At 38.1% G+C, this 19,044-nt stretch overlaps 1 protein-coding gene and 1 long non-coding RNA gene across 4 annotated transcripts in view; one reads left to right on the top strand and one right to left on the bottom strand.

Moving 5' to 3' along the window:
* Positions 1-19,044, top strand: part of LOC115217009 (calcineurin-binding protein cabin-1) — a 70,936-nt gene that overhangs the window by 28,449 nt on the left and 23,443 nt on the right. For all 3 annotated transcript variants that reach the window (XM_036507204.1, XM_029786534.2, XM_029786533.2), the window contains exons 19-33: positions 647-789; positions 2,038-2,108; positions 3,364-3,454; positions 4,404-4,573; positions 6,487-6,573; positions 7,361-7,485; positions 8,916-9,089; positions 9,802-9,918; positions 11,138-11,345; positions 12,260-12,361; positions 13,182-13,236; positions 13,787-13,871; positions 14,587-14,649; positions 15,517-15,628; positions 18,021-18,182. In XM_036507204.1, coding sequence (XP_036363097.1) covers positions 647-789; positions 2,038-2,108; positions 3,364-3,454; positions 4,404-4,573; positions 6,487-6,573; positions 7,361-7,485; positions 8,916-9,089; positions 9,802-9,918; positions 11,138-11,345; positions 12,260-12,361; positions 13,182-13,236; positions 13,787-13,871; positions 14,587-14,649; positions 15,517-15,628; positions 18,021-18,182 — 1,765 coding nt within the window. The remainder of the gene's footprint in view (positions 1-646; positions 790-2,037; positions 2,109-3,363; positions 3,455-4,403; positions 4,574-6,486; positions 6,574-7,360; positions 7,486-8,915; positions 9,090-9,801; positions 9,919-11,137; positions 11,346-12,259; positions 12,362-13,181; positions 13,237-13,786; positions 13,872-14,586; positions 14,650-15,516; positions 15,629-18,020; positions 18,183-19,044) is intronic.
* On the bottom strand, positions 10,377-18,981 carry LOC118765342. The gene is made up of 3 exons (XR_005001178.1): positions 18,907-18,981; positions 14,557-14,561; positions 10,377-10,398 (listed from the first exon to the last, which is right to left on the bottom strand). It is a non-coding gene; the product is annotated as an uncharacterized LOC118765342 (long non-coding RNA).

Below are 19,044 nucleotides of genomic sequence, written 5' to 3'. Positions count from 1 at the left end.
GTTCTCTCTCACATACACACGGGGTGGAAGCTTCTTTCAGTTTCCTCTACCAAATCCACTTATGAGGTTATCAATCAATGTTTTGTTTCACTTTACCATATTTAGCATGTTCCTTTGTATCCAGATTTTAATTTGCAACAGCTTTAAACAGGTTATTGGGGGGGGGGTGCATAAAGCTAAAATTTGAGTATACTCTTTTACTCTTTACTTGTTTCAATCATTTGGCTGCGGCCATGCTGGAGCACTGCCTTTAGTTGAGCAAATCGACCCCAGGACTTATTCTTTGTAAGCCTAGTACTTATTTTATCGGGTCTCTTTTGCTGAACCGCTAAGTTATGGGGACGTAAACACACCAGCATCGGTTGTCAAGCGACGTTGGTGGGGGACAAAAACAGACACGTAAACATATACACACATATACACGACGGGCTTCTTTCAGTTTCCGTCTACCAAATCCACTCACAAGGCTTTGGTCGGTCCGAGGCTATAGTAGAAGACACTTGCCCAAGGTGCCACGCAGTGGGACTGAACCTAGAACCATGTGGTTGGTAAGCAAGCTACTCCTGCGTGTATATTCATTTTGAACATTATAGATGTATTAGCTAATGTCATTTTTTAATTTATTTTTTTTTTTTTATCCTCAAAGAAATATGCAGCATCATTTTTCATTGAACCAACTTGAAAATGGATTTCCTGGAAAATTCTTTATTGAAGATGTTTGGCATATTTTGGGACTTATTGGTTATACCAATATATTAAAAGAATTTTGGGTTGAGTACAGCATTCGAGGTTAGTAACTTTTGCTTGGATTTTCATTTGGATTGTTTACTGTTGTTATTTTACTTTTCTTTTTCCCTTTTTTTTTTAAAGAAGAGTGGTGACCGAAGGTTAATGGCTAGTATTGAACCAGTTGTGAGTTCCTCCAAAACATACCATCCTACCATCTCTTTAGCCATCATCAGTAGTAGCAACAGCATCGTTTAATGTTTATGTTCCATTCTAGCATAGGTTGGATGGTTTTTTTGTTTTTTTCCACCCACAAGGGGCTAAACAAAGAGGGGACAAACAAAGACAGACAAAGGGATTGATTCGATTACATCGACCCCAGTGTGTAACTGGTACTTAATTTATCGACCCCGAAAGGATGAAAGGCAAAGTCGACTTCGGTGGAATTTGAACTCAGAACGTAGCGGCAGACAAAATACCTATTTCTTTACTACCCACAAGAGGCTAAACACAGAGGAGACAAACAAGGACAGACAAAGGGATTAAGTCGATTACATCGACCCCAGTGTGTAACTGGTACTTAATTTATCGACCTCGAAAGGATAAAAGGCAAAGTCGACCTTGGCGGAATTTGAACTTGGAACATAATGGCAGACGAAATACGGATACGCATTTTGCCCAGCATGCTAACGTTTCTGCCAGCTCGCCGCATAGGTTGGATGGTTTGACAGGATCTGATGGGTCCAAGGACTACATCATGCTCCAGTGTCTGCTTTGGCATGATTTCTACAGCTGGATGCCCTTCCCACAGCCAACCACTTTGCAGAGTGTACTATGTACTTTTTACATGGCACCAATACAGGTGCTTTTATGTTGTGCCTAGACAAGTGCTTTTTACTTGACACTGGCAGGATTATTTCTTGCATAGAACCAGCATGAGTGCTTTGTACATGGCGCCAGCACAAGTTCCCCTTTCGTGGCACCAGCACAAGTGCCCCTCTCATGGCGCCAGCACAAGTGCCCCTCTCGTGGCGCCATCACAAGTGCCCCTCACATGGTGCCAGCACAAGTGCCCCTCTCGTGGCACCAACACAAATGCCCCTCTCATGGCACCAGCACAAGTGCCCCTCACATGATGCTTGCACAAGTGTGTGTGTGTGTCCATGTGGTGCTGGCACAAGTCCCCACCCCACTCTACATGGCAATACGAAACAGAAAAGCATAATTTACATAAATAGATTTGTGATATTGGTGTTATTCATTTATGTTGTATCAAAAACATTTATATTCCAATATCTTTTCTTCAACCAGCATTTTGGCTGAAAGCAAGGTTCTGTACCCTCCTGGGAGAAATAGATGAAGCATTTGACTATTTTGATAAGGTGAGTTATCTTTTGATCTTCACATTTGAAATTATTTGTATTTTTCAAAAGTGTTATCTCCATGACCATAGGAAGATATAACGCCAATGCTTCTGTTTTAACCGTTTAGTGTTCAGATTACTCTGTTAAATGTAATACTTTTTTTCACTCAAATTGTTTTGAATTAATCACACATTATCTTAAAGCTTTGAAGTTTCAGTGGTGTGATAGTTTATTCTTAGAATGTCAATGTAGGTTAGGTGTGAGGGGCTAGATATGGCCAGTTTGAATGTAAAACGTAGGATATTTGGGCCGGATATGGCCGGCTTAAACACCAAAAGGTTAAATGTTACAGAAGCCAGTCATTAATCAGTTATGCTTTTTACCATACATATGTTTCTGTCGTTGATCTACGGCCATGCTGAAGCACTGCCTTGAAGGGTTTAGTCAAAGAAATTGATCCCAGGACTTCTTTTATACGTCTAGTTATTATTCTGTTAGTCAATTATTCTTTGCTAAACCACTAAGTTATGGGGATGTTAACAAACCAACACCAGTTATCAAGCAGTAGCAGGGAACAAACACAATGTCACTCACATATGCAATGGATTCTACATAGTTTTGTCCACTAAATTTGCTAACAAGACATTGGTCAGCCCAGGGCTAGAGTAAAAGACACTTTCCCCAGGTGCCACTCGGTGGGACTGAACCCAAAACTGTGTGGTTGTATAGTGAGCTACTTAACCACACAGCCATGTCGCTTGTTAATTGACAGTTCGTCTTTGTAAATTGTACAGTCAGAAAGTAAAAAGGACCCCCATTGGTCATGAATGACCATAGGTTTGCACCTAGAAAGTTCCTCTCTGAGGCACAAGTCCGAGCAAAGTTGTTTATAGAAGACTAGCAGTCACGCATTCATACCAGCCTCTCTTCTCCATGGCACCGATGTTATCCAAGGGAAAGGCAAAGGGGCTGATACAGCTTTGCACCAATGACATTGCATCTCGTTTCAACAGCTGAGTGAACTGGAGCAACGGGAAATAGTGTTTTGTTCAAGGACACAACCCGACCGAGTCCGAGAATTGAACTCACTACCTCGTGATTGTGAGCTCGACGCTCTAACCACTGAGCCAGGCGCCTTCACACAGTCAATGAAAGGAAACTGTAAATTCACTAGAAATTTAAATGCTTCAGTAAACTCTAAAAACCTTTTGTTTCTATTATCAGTTTGTTCGTGAGATGTTCTCATGATGCCTTTTGTTTTCTTTTTACTTAGGTATTGCAGTACCTAGCATACGCTGAAGAGAATATATCTTTATCCAGTGTCCATTTACCCAACTGCCACATGGATGAAGTCATTTCAGCAGGTAAGAAGTTAGCATTTACTAAAAACATGCATACATACATACGTGTGTGTGTGTGCAAAGGGGTACTGAAAAGTGCTGATTTTAAGGCAAGGGTCTCAACTACTGGGGGTGGGGTCAATGAGACTATTCAAGGGGTCAATAAATGCATATCTACTTATTATTATTTATTTTCTTGTACATGCCTGGGGGTCGATGACGGGTAAAGGATTCCATGAAGGGGTCGATGGTCTAAAAAATTTGGGGACCCTTGCTTTAAGGGTATCATGAAAGGCTTGTTTGGAGGCCCAACCTTCCGAGTTCTTTTAGAAGGCTCAGAAAAACTGAAGGACCACTGCTATAAGTGTGTGAATCTGAGAAGGGAATATGTTGAATAAAATCATAATTAACTGATCCTCCAGTATTTTCTTTTACTCAAAGCCAGAAACTTTTCAGCATCCCCTCATGTATGTATATGTGGATGGATGGATGGTTGATTGGTTGGTGGACTCTCCTAACGAATGAGCACACAGCTTTTGTCAAATGAATTGTTTATAGTGATCAAAATATGTATATGTAGACGCAGGTGTGGCTGTGTGGTAAGAACCATTTAGACGATGTCCTTTATTTTCAATCTTCCATGCAAACATGTCTGGCCAAGAGGCAATATTACCTTACTAAAAACAGGTGAGTGTCAGTGGCATGATGGGTATCCAGCTATAGAAAAATCTGTCTCAACAGATTACATCCAACCCATGCAAGCATGGAAAAGCAGATGTTAAAACAACAATGATGATGAATGAATGAAGCATGGACAACTATGCAATCCTAACCTGCTGTCAGTAATTTCGAATGGGAGCAACGATTCCATTCTTTGCAGGTCGTTGCTTGAGAATAAGTTAAATAATTAATATTTGTGATGTTCAGATATGTACCAGTCATTACTGATAGGGAAATGTTTTTACTATTTCAGAGAAAGTCAAGAAACAACAAGATTTATTGAAGCGTTGCCAGTCCCTTGAGAAAACCCAGAAACTATATGAGTGTGAAGAATATGCTGAAGTCGTAGATCTGTTGAAGTTAACATTCTCAGATCCTCTTGACAAACCCAAAAGAAATGTACTTGTTACAACTTCTGCTGAAGTAAGCTTCTTCTTTTGCAGTTTTTCTTAAACTATTTTGTACCTTTATTTATATGTATATATATATAAATTAGAAAAAAAACACCTTTTATCAATTCAAAATGAAAAATTAAATTATACCGTCTAGAAAATTACATATAATAGAAGGATTAAATATAAGACAAAGAATATAACGATGATTAAGTAATGTGCAAAATAATATACATTAAGTGAAAATTATAATGATATTTAATTATTGAGCGTGGCCGTTCACCAGCCTTGTCTGGCACCTGTGTTGGTGGCACGTAAAAAGCACCCACTACACTCACGGAGTGGTTGGCGTTAGGAAGGGCATCCAGCCGTAGAAACTCTGCCAGATCTGACTGACCTGGTGCAGCCTCCGGGCTTCCCAGACCCCAGTCGAACAGTCCAGCCCATGCTAGCACGGAAAAACGGACGTTAAACGATGATGATATATATACACACACACATGTGCAGAAAGTAGATTCCAGAAGATCGTTGTTCTAAGAATGAAGGGCTGGGTATCATGATCATTGTGGGGCCTTAAGGTGAACCCAATGTTGATGTCGAATGCAGGAGACAAGTCAGTGGAGCTGGTGTGTAGGAGGAGGTAGCATTTAACAAACCAGCTTTGAGGAACGAATGTCCTCGTAGGAACAGCAAAAAGGGTGTAGAGCGGAGACAACACATCTGTGGGCCAGAGGTCAGAGTGTGATGTCAAGTGAATTGATGGCAGTCTGTTAATTGGCTTTTCTATGTAGAATGTAGCAGCATTACCATCTTGGATGGGGGATCAGTACCACATTGTGGGTCTTTTCTTGAATGTTGCAAAAGGGTTGGTAGTTGTTGAAGCCTGAAGTATTTTCTGATACTGAAGTTGGCCTTTCCAATGCATTTTTGGTTATGTTGAGGATGTGTATTCACCAGGAGAAATCCTTTATAATGACAAAGCCTAGCAGTTGTAGTTGTCATGAGAGACCATGTTGGGCAGGTGGGGTTCTTGATTTGTCTAGTGATCATGTCCTTGGCTGTTGAAGGGGACAAGATTGGCATGACTTGTTTTCAGGGTGTCTGTTCATGGAATTACTGCAGATTCGGCAAGAGATATCTCAGTTATGTATGGGTGGCTCTTAAGTTCCAGATCTGGAACCCAACCTAAGCCCCCATATCTACGGTGTTCACCACTGGAATAAGGACTGGTTGGAGATCATGCAGTCGTTAGCCTCAAATTGCCAGGTCTGGTCAGCATTGAGGATGAATGAAGCCAGCTCAACCCACCCCGGGTGAATGCTGTCTCAAGACAAGAAGAAGAGGTGGCTCTTAAGTGTGGAAGGTTAGGGAGAAATGAAGGGTAAGTATCATGCATTGAAGTGGGTCTTATTGGGGGTGATGGCAAGAAGGTAACTGACGTATAAGAATGTTGTGGGGAGAACCCTTTATCCTGAGGAATTCTTCAGTTGACAGTGTAGGTCAGAAAGGGCTCCATCAGTATATACTACAAGGGTCTGATTTGACTGAGCCAAAAGCACAAGGAATACATTTAACGTCTGCTTTCCATGCTGGCATGGGTTGGACGATTTGACTGAGAACTGGCGAACCAGATGGCTGCACCAGGCTCCAATCTGATCTGGCAGAGTTTCTACAGCTGGATGCCCTTCCTAATGCAAACCATTCTGAGAGTGTAGTGGGTACTTTTTACGTGCCACCGGCACAGGTGCCAGACGATGGGAAATTTAGATGGAATGTTTACCCTAGAATTGAGTTCCACTAAAGGTACTAATGATGGTGTTTAATCTGGACAGGGATGTTTTACCTGCCTGAAGTATGTGTGTGTGTGTGATTTTACACGGGTTTCTAATGTTTGTTATTCTATTTAAATTCTAAATTCTTTTCTTTATTTGCGTATTTTCACAGCTTTTAGAGGCAGGTATAGCAATTCCTGACAGACGAGCTCAGTTACAGCTGATGATGGATTCTTTATCAAAATTAAATAACCCTCAGGTAAGACATCAATATAAATTGACTTGAGTGGTTTAATAGACCATAATACTTACTCAACCAACCTTGTCATCATCAAAAAAAAAAACACAGACATTAAAACAATAACTTGCAGTACCTTTTTCACGATAAGAAGATAGTTTTGCATATTTGAATATGCTCATCACAGTACTATTCCCTTTACTCACCCAAACTCTACACACTCTCTCTCTCTCTCTCTCTCTCTATATATATATATATATATATATATATATATGTATGTCACTGTTGCTTCCCTTCTTTCAGAAGTATAATTGTATGTGTGTGTATGTATATATATATATATATATATATATATATATATATATATATAGCTTATAAATAAACAAAAGACGAAGGCAGGTGGAAGACAAACGAACAATGTATTAGTATGGCGCTCAGGAAATATAAATAAAACAAGTCTTTAACGTTTCGATACGCTCTTCAACAGAAAGATACACAGAGAGAGAAAACACAGAAAGAAGGAGAGAAAAAAATGCGTGCAGTAGCTAACGAATCAACATGGCGATCTGATTTCGGCCAGAGGTCAAAGATCAAACATGATATATATGTATGTGTGTGTGTATATATGTGTGTGTGTGTATATATGTATGTGCGTGTGTGTATATATATATGTATGTGCGTGTGTATATATATATATATATATGCATGTGTATATATATATGTATGTGTGTGTATATATGTATGTGTGTGTGTATATATATAAATAAAGATAGATATAATTGATATGTGAAATATTTTTATTTTTCAGAAATATGTTTTGTGGGGTGAAGTTATATTTAACGAGAGTCTGCAGATGTACAGAGAAAGCAATTCTCACACCGTTAAAGATGACTGGATTGCTTTTATGATTCAGCTTTTTGCTGGAATGGATGAGTTCGTATATTCTTTTTTTTAAATTCCTCAGTTTCTATGTATTTTTGGCAATCATCAACACGGCAAATTTTACATAGTTTAAACATTCATTAACAATACAATTATAGTTTCCCTGTAGTTTGTGCACGGTATGATTTTTTTTTCTGAATTTCCTCCACGATGAATGATCTACGTCCACCTTGTACCATCTCATCGTAGTATCCTTCCCATTTTAAAATGGCAGGGTGTTATTGGGAGTGGAACCTCTGTTCTTTTACACAGGTAAAGCATCTATGCACAGGTTCCTCTTATTGAAAATATTAATGGAAACTAGTAGTAAAATTAGTGAATTACTTCTCATTTGACTGACAGTAAAAGATTGTTATTAATAGTTGTTTCTAATTTAAGCACAAGGCCAGCATTTTTTAAGGGAGAGGCTAGTTACATATATATAATGAAATTATTGTATACAGTGCTCAGGTGCACCACAACTTGTCAAAAATGCGTATAAAGCATATGCAGTAATGTACAAATGTCTGGAAAGTGAACAGTGTGTGAGTCAGATACATGCTTGCGTGTGTATGGAGGGGAGAAAATCAGGTGTTGGCGAATCTCAGGAAGCATGGAAGTTTTGAAGGATGCAGTGCTCTGACAACTAACAACTGATGCCGGCAGTTTGTTCCATGCTTCAGCAACTCTCAGCGTGAAAAAATGTTTCCGAAAGTCATGGGAGCTGTGCTGTTTTCTGACTTTGTAAACATGTCCATGGGTGTTAGACAGGTGAAGTCTGAAAAGGTGCTCAGAATTATTGTTGGTAAGATGGTTAATAATTTTATGGGTGTCTGCCAAGTCAGCTGCCAGGCGTCGGAGTTTCAATGTATCCATGCCCAGGGAAGTAAGGCGTTCAGAATATGGCAGTTGATTACAACAACTCATTTTTGGTTGATACTTTATTTATTACCCCCAGAGGGATGAAAGGCAAAGTTGGTCATGGAGTTTGAACTTAGTATAAAGAGTCAGAACAAATACTGGAGCCATTGTTAATAATATAGTTTTATGATTTTGTTTCCTAAAACTAAAGCAGAATTATATCATCATCATCGTCGTCATCATTTAACATCCATGTTCCATGGTGTGACAGAATCCATTTTACAGCATATACTGTGTGCTTTTTTCATGTCACCAGCACCACTGAAGTCTCCATGCAAAACTACAAACCCAAGATAGAAGCTTGGGGTTGGTGAAGGGTCAGCTTTATGCTAGATGAGGGTCTAAAATAGAAGCGTTGGGAAGCTTAAAAATTAACTCAGGAAAGGTATTTAAAACAAAGTAGTATTTTAATATTTTTGGGGTTATTTTCTTCTTTGCTTACTGTTTTTCTTTTAGGTTTTCATTGCTGTTGCCCTTTAAAATCTTCTGTCTGTAACTTCTATTTCCATTTCGTTTTGTAGAGCTATCCTAAATGAACCATCAAGCATAAAAGAACTAACTCCAGCCTGTACTCTACGGATTGCTAAAAATTTAATTAGAGTGATTTCAGATTCTGTCGATGTACCAGAGTACGCTACTGATATGCCTATTCCTACTGTTTTACCGTGGAAATTGCTGTATCACATTATCAGAAAGTTAGTACTTTTAACAATACTTATTTTGTTAAATTAGTAATTGTTCAAGTTACACTGTACATTTTTGTATACTGCAACACTTTGCTATCTGTGCTGTATGTTGTGTTTTTCCCTTTCTGTTTCCTTATGTATGCCATCATACTGATGTCTACCAAGAACTCTGCTGTATCTAAAATCTTTTCATTAGAAAAGCTTATAAATCTTCTGATTGATTAAAGTTATCGTCAATATGCATGTTAATGATTTTTTTTAGTGAATTTTCACAATTTAGTTGAGTCAACAACTATTGAAAAGGTTGCAAGACGCAACGAAAATATTAGGAAAAATAGATAAATGAGTGGAAACTTTACCAGTGAGTGTATTGATAAGGCACTAAAAGAGAATGACTCTCCCAGACACAATAAAATATGCTTCAACACACAAATTCACATAAAGAATCATGCAAACCAAATACAAAAACGAAATAATAATACATATATATTCTTACAAGGAAATTCATTCCAAAGCCATCCATCCTTTGGAGAATTGACTTAGTTCTAAAATCATCTGTTCTGAAGTAGAATAGATTTAGTTTAGTTCCTGAACCATAATTTTCTTGTAACTTGTAAGAATGCCATGAATATTTGTACAAGTATTTACGCAAACAGTTTTTTCTATAGTGTATTTGAGAATGTTGAATTGTTTTATTAAATTTTCATTTGATTCTTTACAGTGAAGAATCTAAACTCCACTCGACTCAAGCAGCGAATAAATCTGAAAGTGAACTCTTAGATAATTCTCTGAGCTCATCACTAATGTTGCTGAATGTGGCACATGATTACCTGGGCAGGTAAGTAATATCTACTTATTGTACTGAAACCATATTTCTAACGATGGGGTATAGTATTTGTTCCCACTGTATGGCATTGTGAGGAGATGTCTTCTACATCCTTGGGCTAACAGATGCCTTGAGAGTGGAATTTGTAGATAGAAACTGTAAGAAGATTGTTATATAGGCGTAGGAGTGGCTCTGTGGTAAGTAGCTTGCTTACGAACCACATGGTTCCGGGTTCAGTCCCACTGCGTGGCACCTTGGGAAAGTGTCTTCTACTATAGCCTCGGGCCAACCAAAGCCTTGTGAGTGGATTTGGTAGACGGAAACTGAAAGAAGCCCGTCGTATATATGTATATATATGTGTATGTATGTGTGTTGTGTTTGTCCCCCCCAACATCGCTTGACAACCGATGCTGGTGTGTTTACGTCCCTGAAACTTAGTGGTTCGGCAAAAGAGACCGATAGAATAAGTACTAGGCTTATAAAGAATAAGTCCTGGGGTTAATTTCCTCGACTAAAGGCGGTGCTCCAGCATGACCACAGTCAGATGACTGAAACAAGACAATGAGAATGAGTAAATATATAGTGAAGGTACTTGCTTCAGTGGTTTGGTTGTGTTGAACTCATGACCATATATATAGGGTGAAGTCATGACCATTGCCGGTGTTGTGTAAATGGCACCCATGCAGGTGGCACATAAAAACCACCTGTTACACACTCAGAGTGGTTGGCATTAGGAAGGGCATCCAGCCATAGAAACCAAGCCAAATCAGACTGGAACCTGGTGCAGCTCTCCAGCTTGCCAACTCTAGTCAGATCAACCAACCCATGTCAGCATGGAAAACAGACATTAAATGATGATGGTGATTGATATGTGTGCGTATACGCTTGTCTTGACATCATATGATGGTTTTGAGTGAACATCACCATCATAACAAGTGATGTTGTTTGTTTCTAGTCCCCCATGAAAAAATGTGTCTGGCCATGAGAAATATTACCTTGCTGGAAAACAAGTGAGGGTTGGCAACAGGAAGGGCATCCAGCTGTGGAAAAGTCTACTTCAATAATTTCTGTACAAGCATGGGAAAATGGCAGTTAAACGATGAGGAGGAGGTGGAGGATGGCTTAGATTTCTAGATATATTATTGTGGTAGAAGGGTTGCTTTCTCATTCATAATTAAAACCTTAATGAATGGATCCTGTAGTTTTAATTATTATGATTTTATTTTCCCAGACATTCCTGGTGCACGAGATCAGATGGAGAACTTTTAGTATTTTTTATGTCCGTTATCAAAGAGGAAAGAGCTCATTATCCCGAAGATGCAAAGCATGCGTTCAAAGATGAACTTGACCAAGCCTTTGAGCAATGTATTTATTGTTTGTATGGACATCCAACTAAAAAAGGCAAATCCAAGTATCTTCAAGACCACAATGCATTACAGGTAAATGTTCAAAATATTAGTCAGCAAATGTGTTTGTGTGTGTCTGAAATATATGATCTTTGTCTTAATCTCCTGTCCAAACTAACAAGAGGTGGATGGTGAGACATTAGGATAAGTTATCAAATCAAGAGGCAGTGGGAGGTGAACCAGTGTGAGCAAACTTGGTAAAGAGAAAGATTGATAAAACTCAGTTAGACAGCAAATGCAAAATCTGTGGAAAAGGAGATGAAAGTATCAACCATCGCTTAAGTGAATGCTGTAAGCTTGCACAAAAAGGGCATCAGTGCAGGCGTGACTGTGTTGGTAAAAGATTGCATTGGGATGTGTGTCGAGTGTGTGGATTTGAAGTAGCAGAAAAATGGTGAGCCAGAGGTTGTGATGGTAAATGATGATTACAGGTTTTGTGGTCTTTCTCCATAAGGACTGACTATACTGTTAAAGCAAGGAGACCTGATTTGATTGTAGAGGTCAAAAGAAACAGCAGTGTAAGATCATCATAGACTTTGTAATATCAGATTATAACAGGCTGAATGTCAAAGAAATTGAGAAATATCGGGATCTAGACAGAGAGATGAAGCGATTGTGGAAGACAAAGATGACAGTTCTTGTGGTAATTGGTGCACTTGGCACAACAGCTAGACTGCTGAAGGATATGGAATTGACATGCAGAAAATTGCAAGACTCTTAAGATTCCACTCATAAAATGTAACATGTTGGATGATTACTTATAATTAATATCAAAGCAATTAATTTACTCTACTTGGTTTCGTTATCTCAGTAATCATGTAAATTTCCAATTACCATTTATTAATTCAGTTCTATAGAACACTCAGTCAAATTTTACTTTGAAAATTTCATTTTTCAGTGATAGTAAATGAATGCAATTTGGTTCACAACTGTTTTGCTTATTTCAGATTAATCTGAACTGGGAAATGTCTCAAGTATTGTTCGATTACTTTAAACCTAAGACCGTGCCAGAATTTGACAGTTACAAGACTAGCACTGTATCAGGAGAGGTAAATTATGTTTCTTTCTTATGGTTTTTTTGCAATGCGAAGAAGTATAATCACAACATTAACACACCACAAATTACACATATATATATATATATAGCTATTGCTTTTTAACCTCTCAGTATTTGACCAGCCAGAACTAACTTCTGACACCTACCCTACAATATAATTCTAAAAATAAATAATCACATCATCAAAATATCAAAGCTACAAGGCAATCATCCCCAGGACTTATTCTTTGTAAGCCTAGTACTTATTCTATCGGCCCCTTTTGCCGAACTGCTTTGTTTTGTGGACGTAAAGACACCAGCATCAGTTATCAAGTGATGTTGTGGGGGACAGATAAATAAATAAATAAATGCATACATACATACATACATACATGCATTTAGTATTTTAGTATTTCTAAATTGAATTTTCCCTGTAAGTTTGGAATAATATTCCCTCAAATTATTATTATATATATATATACGACGGGCTTCTTTCAGTTTCCAACTACCAAATCCACTCACAAGGTTATAGTACAAGACACTTGCCCAAGGTGCCACAGAGTGAGACTGATGCATTAAAAGTACTTGACTTTCAATGGCTTAATCCATTTAACAGTAAATCTATTCCAATCTGAGTCTCATACATCACTAATATCTTAATTTATGAAATATCAATTTGTTTCTAATCACTGTTTGTCACAAAGATAATATAATTACTTAATGTATTTGACACTACACTTTTTGACAATTATTTCCTTTTATTTATTTATTTCCAATTCATATTTATATTCACAATGCAATTATAATTATTTGCTGTTCTTTAATCATTGAAGCTGGAGAATTTAGCCCGAAGAATCACTTTGTTGGTACCAAAGGAAAAGAATCCAGGTATATTTTGATTTCCATTTCCTTCTATTTTATCTACTTGCTTATATTCTAATGGAGTGTGTTTGGGAAGTCTTATAGAGCATCTGTAATTGTACAACATTGAAATAGTCAAGTACTGCTTCTCTGATGAGAAATCTAAATCCTTAAGATATAATTGTGGTATTAGGTTAAGAATATTAGGCTCCCATGGCGAGTGCTAGACTAAATCCTACTTGTATTGATTTGAAGATATAGGCATAGCTGAATCATGACGTTACAATCTTAAGTTAATTAACCTTTTTAGCATTTAAACCAGCTATATCTGGCCCAAATATTTTACCTGTCTTATGTTCAAACTGGTCAGATCCAACCTCTCACATCTACCCTACAATGTCATTCTAAAAATACATGATCACATCATTAAAATTTTGTAGCTACATGGTAATGTAGGGTTAATTCAAAACAATGTGAATAAATAAGCATTAGATTTGATAAGAATAATTTGAATGCTGAAAAGTTAAATGGCTATTTTCAGTATTGGTAACTATTTTGTTCCATTTTCTTTTGTAAGCTAATACATACGAGTCTGTCCTCGCCTACATTGAAGGACAGCACAACGATCCACCATTTATACCTCCTGATAAACCTGTCACAACGTACGTACAAATATGTTATTACTTAACCCTTTTTTTTTTTTACATACTTTGTTATATCTTGTCAAAGCTAAGCTAATTATAATTATAATCTATGTAAAATTTTTGGTAGAATACTATAGTTCATAAAAACACACACACTATATATTTGGTGTTACTTTGCTTCAGTGTTATTTATTTTTTTACATTAATCTTAATCTTATTTCAGCCAGAGTTCTTTCATCACACTCCTGTGACCCCATCAGTGGTCCTTTGCTTTCTTCTTTCTTATTTGTGTGTCTCTCCTTACTAACCGTCAGCCATTTTGTATTTCCTGATGGTTAGTAAGGACAGACACACTAATAAGAAAGAAGTAAGCAAAGGACTACTGATGAGGTCACAGGAGTGTGACGAAAGAACTCTGGCCGAAATAAGATTAAGATTAATGTAAAAAATAAATAGTGCATGTGTTTTCATTGACTAAACTGGCAAAACGACCATTCCTAAATACAACAATATCTGTTTCAACACACGATTTCATATCAAAAATCTTGCAAAACAAATATATAAACATAACTATAGTTCAGTTTATCCATTCATATCAGTACACAAAATATTCTATGAATCTTTAAGATATTCAAAGAACTGCATTCTATTAATTTTATTTCTAGAGTAAAATATTTCGAAATTGGTTTTTATGGAGAACCACTTGATCTAAGTTTCCTTGTATGTTTTTTAGTGCTATTGTCAAAGAGCTGTTTTACCTACTGGCGGATTATTATTTCAAGAACAAAGAGCAAGTGTAAGTTTGTTTGTTTTTTGTTGTTGTTGTTGTCTTTTAATTGCAAACCAACTACTAGTTTCTACTACTATTTCCCAGACAGTTTTCACTACCACCCTCTTCTTCCAACTCATCTGTAATATCATCATCATCGTTTAATGTCTGTTTTCCATGTTAGCATGAGTTGGACGGTTTGACTGGGGTCTGGGAAGCCAGGGGCTGCACCAGGCTCCAGTCTGATCTGGCAGTGTTTCTACAGCTGGATGCCCTTCTCGACGCCAACCACTCCATGAGTGTAGTGGGTGCTTTTTACGTGCCAGGGGAGGCTGGTAACGGCCACGATTGGTTGGTGCTTTTTACGTGCCAGTCGGGGCAGTGTTGGCATCGGCCACGTTTGGATGGTGCTTTTTACATGCCACCGGCACGGGTATCACAACTAAAATTTCCATTTGATGTTTACTTCGATGTTGATGTACTTGACTCAGTAGGTCTCCTCAAGCACAATATGTATATAATAAAAAGTCAGTGAAGTACTCTCAAATTTTAGGACTCATAGCTAGTTTCCATAGAACATAAGTGATGGAAATCACAACATTCCCTAACTCTGTCCATCACAGAGTTCACTGGAACAATGTTAAATTGTTTTTCACAAGAATACAATGCACTGCCCAATCTGGGAATTGAAACCACAATCTTGCAACACCCTAATCAATAGGCTACATGCTTTTACAACATAGATAATAGCCAAAATGTTTCTATAGTTTTGATACATTTCTATTATTAAATTTTAGATATTTTCTGTTGCCAATGTAAAAACTGCGCCTTTACAGTTTAAAAACTACCGGCAAGAATTATTTACGCACCTTTTTTTTTTCCTTTTCTTTCCAGGAAAGCAATTAAGTTCTACATGTTGGATATTTGTGTGAATCCTAATCGACTAGACTCTTGGGCCGGAATGAGCCTTGCACGTATGAGTCGGTTAGAGCAAAAGTTGAATTCGGTAAGTGATTGTCCATGTTTGTCTCGTTAAATTCTTAAATCTCTCCTGAATGTATAAATGTTAGAATTCTTTTGTTTTCTTCTCTTAACTTTACCAGAATGTTTATTTGAAAAAAATAATCCTTTAGTATTTAACCCTTTTGTTACTAACCCAGCTGAAACCAGCTCTGTAGTACAAATGTCTTGTTTTCATAAGTTTTGAATTAAAATCTTTCCACCAAACATCATCATCATCGTTTAACGCCCACTTTCCATGCTAGCATGGGTTGGACGATTTGACTGAGGGCTGGCGAACCAGATGGCAGCACCAGGCTCCATTCTGATCTGGCAGAGTTTCTACAGCTGGATGCCCTTCCTAACGCCAACCACTCCAAGAGTGTAGTGGGTGCTTTTTACGTGCCACCAGCACGGGGGCCAGTCAGGCGGTACTGGCAACAACCTCATTCGAATGTTTTTATACATGCCACCAGCACAGGTGCCAGTAAGGCGACGTTGGTATAGTCACAATTAATGTTCCTAAAACTAGCCTAATGATACTCTTTTACTTGTTTCAGTCATTTGACTGCGGCCATGCTGGAGCACCGCCTTTAGTCGAGCAAATCGACCCTGGGACTTCTTCTTTGTAAGCCCAGTACTTATTGTATCAGTCTCTTTTGCCGAACCGCTAAGTTACGAGGACGTAAACACACCAGCATCGGTTCTCAAGCAATGCTAGGGGGACAAACACAGACACACATACATATATATATAATTATGTATATATATATACACATATATATATGACAGGCTTCTTTCAGTTTCCGTCTACCAAATCCACTCACAAGGCTTTGGTCGGCCCGAGGCTATAGCAGAAGACACTTGCCCAAGATGCCACGCAGTGGGACTGAACCTGGAATCATGTGGTTGGTTAGCAAGCTACTTACCACATAGCCACTCCTGCGCTTATAATTTTAAGTTATTTTACTAAATTCTTTGTTATATTTAAAGTAACTAAAAGAAACAGAGCATCTCAAAATAAATACACCAACGAAAGGGTTAAATGAACCATATCTGACCCAAATATCTTACCCATTTTATGTTAAAAAAAGCCAGATTCAGCTTCTCAAGCCTACACTACAATGTCATTCTAATAATACACAATCATATCATCAAAATCTCAAAGCTACATGATAATGCATGGTTAAAACATGTGAATACACAAGCACTACATTTGACAGTAGTCTGAACACTAAAGGGTTAATATTTATCCTTTTTAGAATGATTCTTTCTTACTTGAGCAATCCACTTCTGGAATGCTGCCACAGCTTGCATATAGATTCTTCCTGCTGTCTCTGTTTTAAGCCCTGTAGTCTTCACCATTGGCAGTCAAGTGCATCTTTGCCAAGGACACAGTTCAGTGCCATTCACAGGATTTTATACATTTGTTGGCGTTAGGAAGGGCATCCAGCCGTAGAAACATTGCCAGATTAGAGTGGGCCTGGTGCAGCCTTCTGGCTTCCCAGACCCCAGTTGAACTGCCCAACCCATGCTAGCATGGAAAGCGGACGCTAAACGATGATGATGATTGCTTAGAGAAAGAAAGGCAGTGCCATTGTTCTCTTGCAGAGCCTCCAAAATTGGTAGTGATATTACAAGGAACTACTGCTACCATACCTGCATTACCTTAAGGTCAAGGGTCTGCTCAGAACGTTTGCAAAAGAGGGGGCTTTTTCAAAGAGATGAAATGATGATGGTGTTAATCCAGGTTAAGTTTACAAAGTCCATCCTTAAGGCTTCCACACAGTTTTCATTTACTAGTTTTATTCACAAGGCTACTGGATGCTATGCTGAAAGACACTTGCTCTGGTGCTATGTTATGAGATTGAACCCAAAATTACTATAAAACAATGCTTGTACCTAAATATAAACTGGCTACTTACCTGCCATTCTGTTGACTTGACCATCTCTCCTTCGATAATAACAATGTGGCTGTTTTTAATGGTTTTGAAAGAAGAAATTATATTCATTTATTTACATTAGACAGATATTTGTCCTCACCTGGTTTGTTGTATTAGCATAACGCTCAGGAAGTGAAAAAGTTTTTTAACATTTCGAGCCTACGCTCTTCCACAGAAAGAAACAAGGATACACACACACACACACACACACACACAGGGTTTTTGTCTACCAAATTCCTTCTCAAAACATTGGCTGGCTTGGGCCTAAAGTAGAAGACACCTAAGGTGCTCAGAGTAGGAACTGAACTTGAAATGGTGCGATTACAAAGCAAGCTTCTTAACCACACAGCAAGCCTACACTTATCATATCTCAGAAAGATGTTTATTTTCAGAATATTTTCTTTTGTCTTGCTCACATCTTTGCTAATGGATTCTTTTTCTCATTTGACATTACAGACTGAACTTCGAATGGACCAGGCAATTTACAAACAAGCCATCGCATCGCTACGCTGCTTCACGCGGGCCGTGGAGATTGACAGCAACAATGCCAAACTATGGATAGAGTACGGCTCGCTTGCCTACCAGCTGCACTCTCATGCTGCTCGACAGCTCAAATTGGTGAGACTCTGTTTATCTTATCTATCTTTTGCTTGTTCCGGTTATAGGACTGTGGCCATGCTGGGGCACTGCCTTGAAGAGTTGAGGCAAACAGATCAACCATGGTACTGTTTTTTTGTTTTTCTCTGATTAAGTCTAGTACCTATTCTATCAGTTTCCTTTCCTAAACATCCAAGCTACAGGAACATAAACAAACCAACACTGGCCGTCAAGTGGTTGGGGAAGGGAAACACCAGCAGAGGTGCCTTCTGCATGACACTGGCACGGTTACTTTCTATGTGGCACCAGCACCATGTCTTCCACTATAACCACGGGCCAACCAAAGCCTTGTCAGTGGATTTGGTAGATGGAAACTGAAAGAAGCCTGTTGTGTATGTGTATATATATATATATATACATATGTATATAGTTGAAATTTACAGAAAAACAAAAAATGAATTCATGTATATAAACAACAAGCAGGTGTATTAATTTGATGTTCGGGAAGGTAAAAATGTCTTTTATGTTTCGAGTCTGCGTTCTTCAACAGAAAGGAACGCAAGGAAATAAACAGAAAGAACAAAAAAAACTTGTGGATTTAGTAGTCTGTTTGTGTTTGTCCCCACCATTGCCACTTGACAGCCAGTGTTGCTATGTTTATATCCCTGTAACTTAGTGGTTCAGCAAAAAGAGACCAATACAATAAGTACCAGGCTTTAAAAAAAAAATAAGCTCTGCAATCGACTTGTTTGACCAAAACCATTCTAGGTGGTGCTCCAGCATGGCCGCAGTCAACTGACTGAACAAGTAAAAGAAGAAAGAGAACCTTTGTGTGAGAGTAATTGTTTTGTATAACAAAACTTTGTTTTTTTTTTTTATATTT

Source organism: Octopus sinensis, linkage group LG11, assembly GCF_006345805.1.
Source record: "Octopus sinensis linkage group LG11, ASM634580v1, whole genome shotgun sequence".
NCBI lineage: Eukaryota > Metazoa > Mollusca > Cephalopoda > Octopoda > Octopodidae > Octopus > Octopus sinensis.
The sequence above is the reverse complement of the archived record's forward strand: the minus strand, read 5'-3'. Positions and strand labels throughout refer to the sequence as shown.